We start from the raw sequence: 10,382 nt of genomic DNA on the forward strand, positions 1-10,382 counted from the left end.
GATTTTGTCCAAATGCAAAAAGTTGACCTTTTGTAATGCATTTTGAATCATATTTATATTTAAATTTGAAAAAATAAAAATAAAATAGTTCACAGTCTTGTGGTAATATAGTTTAGTTTTGTACACTCACTCGTAAAACCAATGATACATGGTGATCATTTATAATCTAAAGAGAGCAATACAAACAATAGTCGCCAGGTAAATATTTTTGCAAAAAGCTACAGCAACAAGCTCATTAGCAAAAAGTTTAAACAAAAACCCGGTTAAGTGGCACTGGGTAAACGCCAAAGACATATAACATAAAATCACAAACAAGAAACATACATAAAACATAAAACATAGGTATGTTTATCAAGAATAGTTAGGTTGGAACGGTCAGTAAAATGTACATTTACTGGGGATTTAAACCAGTGTATGTGCAAAAACCATACTCTTATCCCAACAATCCTTATTAAAGATAAAACGCAAAAGGTAAATCTTATCAAAGTATCAATTAACTTGAGGAAACTTATCAATAAAACAAATAATAATAAACGTATAGGTAAACCCCAAGTACTTCTATGATTAGAGAATCCAACTCTATCTGCAGACGGAGGGATACAATTCAGAGCACCTAATGCAAAAACTTTTAAAGTTATAAATCTTGTTTTATGTGATATACCTCACCTGATATATGTTTAATATGAGTAACGAGCGGATTTGAAATTAATCATTTTGCCAAAAATCTTTTGATGGAGAAAAGGTTATTACAGAGCAAGAAGTATTTACTTCTTATCAATATATTCCAGAAACAGAGTTCCCAAATGATATATTTTTTTATTATTTTATTTTACCCTCAATCATCTCAACGGTATTTCCAGTTAATGTTCCCAATTTATTTCTCACTGGTGGGAAACATGACACCCGGAACCTCTGTGGTAATGTTTGTATTCACCCGTAATATTATACTCAACCCCCGCTAGTTTGCTCCTGAGGTATAAATTAGATACAAACGAATGAAAGTGAAAATCTCCAACTTGATTTTATATAAATAAACGTCGGATTTAAGTGAATTTAAAATACTTTAACGTAAAAGCATTTTGTAATATAACTGGATTATTCGACTTTGAGTCAAAGGTAATTATGATATTCTTTATTTATTTTATGTTATTTTTTCACTTCCATTGATTGTTCATTGCTTCTAGTGAAAATACTACGGGCCAAGAAATGGACAAAAATACTATTAAAACAATGAAAAAAGAAGTAGTTTATTTTAGAGTTTTATTTCTGAATGCAGATTAGGTATTTCAGTAAAGAAGAACAACATATGTATTAATATCTAAAAACATTATTTGTCTTTAAAATGCTATGATATATTTCACAAAATCTGTATTCGTTTGGTTTTAGTTTGTTTTAAATGCCGATACGTCTCTTTAATACCTTCAAATGTTTGTCTTACGATAGCATGGTTTCAAACAACGATTTATTTAAGCGATTGCGATTATGAAGTATATAAATTACAGTTGTGGTATGCATTACAGCATATTATTTAGAGTCTTTACCGTAATGTGAGGTGGTTGACTGTTTAGGAAATTCAGCTAGTTTTAATGTAATTGATATGCCTGTTATGTTAAATGACAGAAAACATTTATTGCGGATACCAATGTCGATGGGAAACATTTTGCTTCTGTAAGTTCGTCTAAAGAATGATTCAATCAAATAGTGTCCCACATGTGATTCTGATCATATAAAGAAATACTGACCAACGTTTCGGATATAAAATCTGAGTTTTAATAGTCATAAAATATTTGTTGTTTTACTTTTATTTTCCTTTACTTATCTTCAACAGAGCCCACGACCGTAACAAAATAAAGAAAGACGGTAAACCTTATGATGTCCGTTTACAATAAGAAGTTTATTCAAACGTTCCTGTTGGCGTTGTTGATTGCCACAGTGGCGGGACGAGCATTTGAACCAAATACCTCAGGGGAAGGAAATATATATAATGACGCTGTTGTCATTAAGGCTGAGGAAAGTTTGCGGCAATTAAGTGGACCGTAAGTTAAAATAATATGCATTTCTTATTTATTGGAAGAAATTGTTAAGTAATGTCGCTTTTAGGAACTCGTTTATAGAATCTTTATTTAAGATTAAACAAAACTTATTATGCTGACAACTGTTTTGAATGCTACTCTTTGAATTGGAACTCCTAATATATTAGACAGAGAGACTTTCAAAACCCATGTCAAAGATCATCTACATAATGCACGCTTAAAATGTCTTAAATTGCATAAGTACAATTTTGAATGTAAGTAATAGTTTTTAAAATAATGGCAAGTATTCATCAAAATCTACCTGAAACTTTTTTCAGAAGCAAGACAATCATTGTATTTAATTAATAAGGCAACTTCATTATACAAAGAAATGTTTTATCTTAAATATTGTAGAAGACAAACGTGAAAAGTTGTAAATTTTTGGATTAACACTGAATACGTTTCGATAAGATGCAGTCATGTGATAATTTCTTCCCTAAATATCATTTTCATATTTCAGAACAATTCACCATTTCGCAAGACACAATGTATGTAATCATCGGTTCGGCAAAGTCAGATTCTTCAAGGCACTGGCAGATTATTTCCAGAACATATCTGGTTAGTTTATAAGATATTATACATCTGAAAGATACTTGTTTTTGTTTATCGGACCGTTGCCTAATATCAGACAAATATAATGCTGGCTCTTGTTAGACCTTGCGATATCAAATACGATAAGGCATAATGAAACAAAACAAAACTGTTTTGCTACTGAGCTTGTTTCTGCAGCTTTTTGAATAAATATTTAAACCCACCCAGCATAACAAACGTTTTATTTTAAAATGGCAATAAAATGTACACGCGGAATAAATTTGATTACTAAGAAAGTATAATAAAACTGTATATCATAGTTGTATAGTATTATACTCATGAATTATTGCATTCAATTCATTTATCGGAATTTCTCCTTTCCGACATTTTAGTTTGTTCTTTCAAAAGTAAACAATTATTAATATAAATTTATTCTTTTGTTTTCCATGAAATATTTTAAGCGTGTTTTTGTTTCTTTTCAGATAATATGAAAATTGCCTTTGTACTTGACATTTGTAAACGAAGAGATCAGATGCTGACAAAGTGGGTTCAGGAAATATTTGACAAAGATGGTATGTCCTGAACTTGATCTAGTAAACATTTTTGTTACGCACTTACAGAATATGCTTTTATCAATAAAGGTATAATTTTACTTACACACGGTTTCAATAATATTTCCACGTAACTTAAAATTACTATAATTAAACAGAAACACTTATACCCAAAAAACTTATATGCTCAATTCTTATTGTTGAAGGTGACGGATACATCAGCCATTTTGAAATGGAGATATATCGATGAGCCAATTGTGTCTTCGTTCGGCAAGAAAACGAAAGACAAGAAGAGCCAATGCATATCTGAAAAGATATATAATTTCTACATGTGACAGTATTTCTGTCCGTGATAAGTAAGATAAGTCGTAAAGGACATACAAGTCTCATTCGGTACGCTACGAAATAAAAATTTGAGACCGGCCATTTATCTAAATGACTCATTCAATTATTCAAATGTGCTTGTGGTATGATTGTTGTTTACCAACACTTACCCTTATGTATCCAGCAATAGGGTTGTATTTCATCTGAAAAATTATTTTACTGAACGTTAACTGTGTTCCTGTTATTCAACACTACACACTGTGATACATTTTTTTCTGTTTATAAGTATTTTTATCATTCGTTGGTAATTTTGTATCGATGTGCCAAATTGTAATATCAAATGCTTGCAGCTTTCAACAAAAAATGTCTGTTGATAATGAATCGTACAATGGTGTAAATATTCGCTGATCGAGACATTTTGATAACGAAAATCATTAATTGCTTATTATTAGTTCAAAGTCATGCAATTTTTGGTATTGTACAATTTGCATTTTGCATGAACTTTACAAGGCCTGTGGTTATTATTTATTTAGCATAATGCTAGCGTTATGTAAATCTATTTGAATTCTTGTATATTCCTTTTTCTATGATTTGACGTCTGTTATTAAATCTGATTGAGTTTATTCCAAATTGTTTGTATTCATCCAATCTGAATTTAAAACACCAAGTTAAAAACGAATTACGTAACACGTATGATCCTATTTTTATGATTTTACATCTGTGATTAAATCTGGTTGAGTTTATTCCAAATTGTTTGTATTCATCCAATCTAAATTTAAAGCACAAGATTAAAAACGAATTGCGTAACACGTTTTAGAAACAGAATCGTTGACTATCCATCAGATAACTTCACCACATCCAGACAAAACAGTGATAAAACGGTAAACAGATTTGGATTATCACTAGTTGAGATGTGCTCGACACTAGGTATTCATATACTAAATGGACGCTATCCGAGCGACGCGTGTGGTCAATATACATGTTTCGCGAATGGCGGGGTTAGTGTAGTAGACTACGTTATAGCATCAACCGAACTGTTTAATTACTTGCAGTACTTCGTTGTAGACGAGGAAGATTTGTCTGATCATTGCCCGTTGACTTTCAAACTAACTTCCTACACTAGATGCCATAACGTCACAGGTACCACTGAAAATGTAACTGGCACAGTCACCCCGCACAAGCAAACGAAATGGTGCAAAGAAAAAGAAGAACTGTTTTTGCAAAACTTCACTGAGTTATATAATGACTTTTCATCCACATGCGATGACCTAAATGATAACGTCGAGACAACACTGCCGCAATTCACCGATATTTTACAGTCTGCAGGAAAATGCATGCGATCCTGCAACCGTCGAAAGAGCCTGTATCCGATGAATCAGCCAACATGGTGGGATAGCTCGTGTACCCAGGCGAAAAATCAAAAGTACTTGGCACTTCGTAACTTCAGACGTTTTCAACAAGACACGGACCTTAATAATTACCTGAGAGCAAAACGTTCTTTCAAAAATATGTGTAAAGCGAAACGCTTGTTATATGAATCGAACATGCTCCAGTCACTTGTCGACAAACGCAATAATCCAAAGCAGTTTTGGGATTGTGTAAAACGCGGCAACGGTACAAAGCATAAACCGATAGAGTGCTCAATATCCAGCGATACATGGGTGCAATATCTTTCACAATTGTTTGCAAATCCCACAAATCAGACCGAAAACAGCCAATTACTTTCGCAACTATATACCCCAGTAGACTGTAACGGCTTGGATATAGAAATAAGTGCCGATGAAATAACCAGTAGTATAAATTCATTAAAGAATTCATGTGCGGCGGGTGTTGATGGTCTTTGCATCGAAATGATCAAGAGCACGATTCACATTACATTACCATATTTACACAGACTCTTGAATAGTATTCTTCGCAGCGGACATTTCCCGTCACAATGGGCACAAAGTATCATTACGCCTATACATAAGAAGGGAGATAATAAAGACCCTAATAACTACCGTGCTATAAGTGTAAGTAGCTGTCTAAGCAAGATTTTTTATGAAAATCATATCGCGTAGATTAACCATTTGGGCTGAAGAAAACAAACTGATTGATGAAGCACAGGCGGGTTTTAGACGCGGTTACTCAACGATTGACAATATTTTTAATATAAGTGCTATCATCCAGAAATATTTAAGCAAAGCAAATGGTCGCATGTACATATTTTACGTTGATTTTCTAAAGGCATTCGATAATTGTTTACACCAGGAATTATGGAAAAGTCTTGAAAGAAAGGGGCTGTTACAATAAACTAGTGTAATGAAAATACTACAAAGTATGTATTCACAGCTTACATCTTGTGTTAAAATTACAGACAATGCATCCGGCATGCGAGTATTAAGTGAATTCTTCACCATAAGCAAAGGTACAAAACAGGGCTGTGTAAGCAGCACGATAATATTTAACTTGTTCATTAACGATCTTATCAAATTATTAAATACCAAGTGTCAAGGTGGAATATTTATCTCGGAATATACTGGTGAACTATACTCATTACTTTTCGCCGATGACGTTGCGTCATTTGCCGACACAGCATTGAAGCTTCAGCGTGAGATCAACGTAATCAGCGAATTCTGCTTGACCACCGGTATGGAGATTAACTTAGACAAATCAAAGATAATGGTCTTCAGAAATGGTGGTCCGTTGAGACATTATGAAAAATGGACATACCGTGATAATCCTATAGAGATCGTAAACTGTTACAAATATCTCGGTGCTTATTTTACTCCTAAATTGTGTTGGACAAAAACGAAAGAAATATTATCCCTACAAGCAACCAAAGCCGTGAATATGATTTATAAATATCAACGAACATTCGGATATTTTGAATACAATGATATTTTCAAATTATTTGACACTATGGTGAAGCCGATACTTATGTATTCGTCTGAACTGTGGGGATATGAAATAAACCGTTTTTGTGAGAAAATACATGTGCAGTTTTGTAAACGCGTAGCTTCATTAAATAGAAACGTAGCGGACCTATTTGCCCTCTCGGAGTGTGGACGCTATCCTTTGTTCGTTTCGACTGCACATCGATGTGTTAAATATTGGACATTACTGACCCAGATGAGTGACAACCGCTACCCTAAACAGTGCTTCATCATGCTGCGACAGTTAGACGCGGCTGGAAGAATCACATGGGCAACCCACATCAAAGCGCTTTTATACCGATACGGATTTGGATATGCATGGGAAAATAACGGTGTAGGAAATGTAGATGCATTTTTAACACTTTTTAGAACTAGACTTATTGACTGCAGTAAACAGGACCTGTTACATAATATAAGTGCATCTCCGAAAGCCTTGTGTTACAAGATTTACAAACGTAGCATTGACGTTGAACCCTATTTGCTAATTAAATTACCGTACGTGCTCAAAAAATCGCTAGCGAACTTTAGATGCTCGAGCCATGATCTCATGATTGAAAAAGGAAGACATATGAACATTGAAAGAGACGAACGGTTTTGTAAATACTGTGCAACACGATCCATATTAACTGTAGAAAATGAAGTGCACTTCATGATTGACTGCCCGTTATATAGCGATATTCGCGACCAGTTTTTAACTTTTATAAACATTTCTCATCTCAATAGCAGAGATGCGTTTCAAAAAATTATGTCTGATAATAATAGGCATAATATATTGCTAACAGCTAAATATATCACAGCTGCCTTTAAAAAGCGCAACCAATATTGTAGCTTGTAAACTGATATATACTTTCAAGGAAATGCAACTTGTAGTTATACATTTGTCTGCTTTATTTAACCCATGTGTAAATACCAAATGACTGTTACATAACAAAATCTTAAGTTATATAATCAATGTTACAAATCGATTATCTATGTGATTACATAAATGATCATATAAATAGCTTGATACTGTAGAGAACGTGTACTTTTACCATAAACATTATTGCATCGATTATATATCTATCTAATTTTGTATATATGCTTGTACATAAATATTTTGTTTATTCATTATCTGTACTTTGGAATGTGTTAACCAATGCGTAAAAAATCAATCGAATTGTGTAAATATGTTTATACACGACATCACTCTATATACTGCATGATATTGTATGCTTGTATTATGGGCTGGAGGCCTTATATATTACAAATAAACGACTACTACTACTACTACTACTAGAATCATTTAAAGGTTATGTTATCGTGTTTGATATTTTGCCTATTCAAATTAAAAGCATACCATTAAACTAGCTTATAGTTTGGTAAACGGTCTGTGAAATCGCCAAAGTCTTTATCATGGTTTTGATTAAATTTAAAAATACTCAAAGGTATTAGTTAAATTGTGACCCAGTGTCACCAAATTATAGTTATATCAATTTGCAATTCTTTAAACACATACTAATATTACATTATTAAGATAACGTATTAACCTTTTGGTCGAGATTAACTTGGTTATACTCGTGACATTCTGGCATGACTCATTTATCTCATTGGCTATTTATATGAATAAATACAGAAACAAGTACAGGAGTCGAAAGTTTAACATTAACCCCGTTTAATGGCACGGGGTATATATAAACTGGGGGGGGGGGGGGGGGGGGGTTATCACGGATTCTTAGGTACCGCCTTGGAACGGTCAGTAAAATGTAAATTTACTTGGGGGTTAAATAACTTTGTGTGCACAACTCGTATCCCAACAATCACGAAACCAAATATTAAATGTATTTATGTTTTTATTCGAATTGTTATAAGCTACCAACAATAGTTTAATGAAAATGATATCACCAAAATTAATAACTGCATTGGTGTTCAAGTACGGGTCAGGTTTCCAAAACGAACAATATGCCTAGTCTGAACTGTTCACTGTCCTCATTTAAGGTATATTGCAAATTAAAGGAACGGTATTGACTAAGATCGACATTTGAAACATTGTTTGTGAATATAATTCTAAGCTGCACAATAAGAATAGCGAATTGATAGGTTGTGTAGCCTAGAGGTTTCATTAGATGTGTCATGCCTTTCTGCCAGTCTCCTACGATTTTAAATATATTGGACACTCCAAATAAAACGTATATCACAAATACTACCTCCTATCCACCATGCGGTAAGATAATTAAACATCAGGGCTGGTATTTAATATAAGTATTAAATGGATCTTAGACGATGTAGCCAATCGGATGCCTTATTTTTAATAACTGACCAACAGATTGAATGAATTCAATAATGTATGACCATAAGATTTATTTAAGTTGAATATTGAATACCACCCCAGAGAGATGAAGTTAACATTGATCGCATTACATACTTATTATATTGTTTAATACATTAGTCAGGTGTGTTAAAGTTGATCTTTTTTAAGCACCCATATGACTAGAATGAGGAAAGCGAGAAAGTGAAAATTTGTATTTTGATTGTTATATTGGCTGAATTACCGTGATGTTAAACTTTTCACCCTATCAAGATGATGATACTTGTAACGTAGAAAAAGAATGAAATTGATTAAATTTGTATGTATTTTATATTGTTTTTAAAAGATACGTAAATCACCGACCAAAAATACAATTGGTTCTCTGAGGGGCAATGTAACCATAGAATTGCAATGAATTATATGTTTACGTTTCAACGTTAATAATTTAATTTATTTTTGACTTTCAATAAAACACTCAATATCCATGAACACATATTTGTTCCATTTGTCACTACTTTACTAAAATCTTCTTTCCATCAACAAAATAATTCCATCTCTTTTTTATTATCTAGGCCTTTGTTCTTCATGTATCCGACCCTCGATTAAGATGCAAGATATATATTTCTATTTTTGTTAATAATGTTTCATTTTAATAATTGCTGAACTTAATGACATATATTAAATACATGCCCAGAAATATATCATAGATTTATGTAATGTAGTGTGTATATTTGTATTGACCATCTTCTCAGTTCACACTCAATGGAGGATTGAGAGTTGTTTTCTTTAAAATGTTATAGTATGTATCTGCGTTGTATTCAGTTATATTTCAAAGTAACAGTACATTGGTATCAGACCAGACACTACCCTCCTTTCGGTTCATATACAATACCAGAGAGAGATCTTTCCGATCCTGCAAAATTGTTGTTGCATGATTCCGAGAAACTGTTCCATGTTTTATACGGCATACTATTGCATGTAATAGTAGTTGATAAAATGTACTGAAACCTCTTCGAAAATTGGAACTTCTTCCAACACATACGCGATCAAGTCGCAGCATTTAATGTATTTTACACATCACTATACCAAAGTTGCAGAAAATGCAAATATTAAGCAAAGTTTCCCAATTTATACTTTAATGTTTCTTGGTTTGTGTTAATTTAAAAAAATTGGGTGCACAAAATAAAACCATCTGATGCGATCATTTTAATTGAATCCAATTATCCGAACGAATGATTCAAAATTACTTTATCATAGAATGGATACTTTTAACGTCCCGTACGTATTGCATTGTAAAAGGGCCGTAGTTAATGATGTTATCAATATATAAGCTATATTTGCTAAAACTTAATAAACTGCAAACAAATGCATTACTAACAGAATTGTTGCTTGCCAAAAATTAGACTACGAGTAATAAGAGCTTTGTAGCATGTCTCATTATTTCAATTCGGGGAATTATGTTAACCTTTTTGAAACGGTATTTACTTGCACACGCATCGTGCACAATGTGATGTGAGGACTGTATTATTTTAATGATTCATCGGTCTATGTATAATAGTTATTTGATTAGTGTTTTGTTGAGTCATTGTTAATTGTTTGACCAATGTAGTCGTAGCTGTAGTTTTTTATGTATTTACTATAGACAGGGGATCTTGTGTACTTATTCAACAAGTAAACACATCCGCCTTTTCACGATCTGTCGCTT

At 32.8% G+C, this 10,382-nt stretch overlaps 1 protein-coding gene across 2 annotated transcripts; it reads left to right on the forward strand.

Moving 5' to 3' along the window:
- The first annotated feature begins 795 nt into the window (after positions 1-795).
- On the forward strand, positions 796-4,204 carry LOC128241637 (uncharacterized). Of its 2 annotated transcripts, none has more exons than XM_052958650.1 (5): positions 796-1,116; positions 1,845-2,036; positions 2,533-2,630; positions 3,086-3,175; positions 3,361-4,204. In XM_052958650.1, exons 2-5 carry the CDS (start codon positions 1,870-1,872, stop codon positions 3,402-3,404), a joined length of 399 nt encoding a protein of 132 aa, XP_052814610.1. In that variant the 5' UTR covers positions 796-1,116; positions 1,845-1,869; the 3' UTR covers positions 3,405-4,204. The 2 variants fall into 2 exon arrangements, with proteins under 2 accessions (XP_052814610.1, XP_052814609.1); XM_052958649.1 differs by having other exon boundaries at positions 1,829-2,036; positions 3,361-4,203.
- Positions 4,205-10,382: the final 6,178 nt, after the last annotated feature.

This window comes from Mya arenaria, chromosome 7 (genome assembly GCF_026914265.1).
Source record: "Mya arenaria isolate MELC-2E11 chromosome 7, ASM2691426v1".
NCBI classification, from domain to species: domain Eukaryota; kingdom Metazoa; phylum Mollusca; class Bivalvia; order Myida; family Myidae; genus Mya; species Mya arenaria.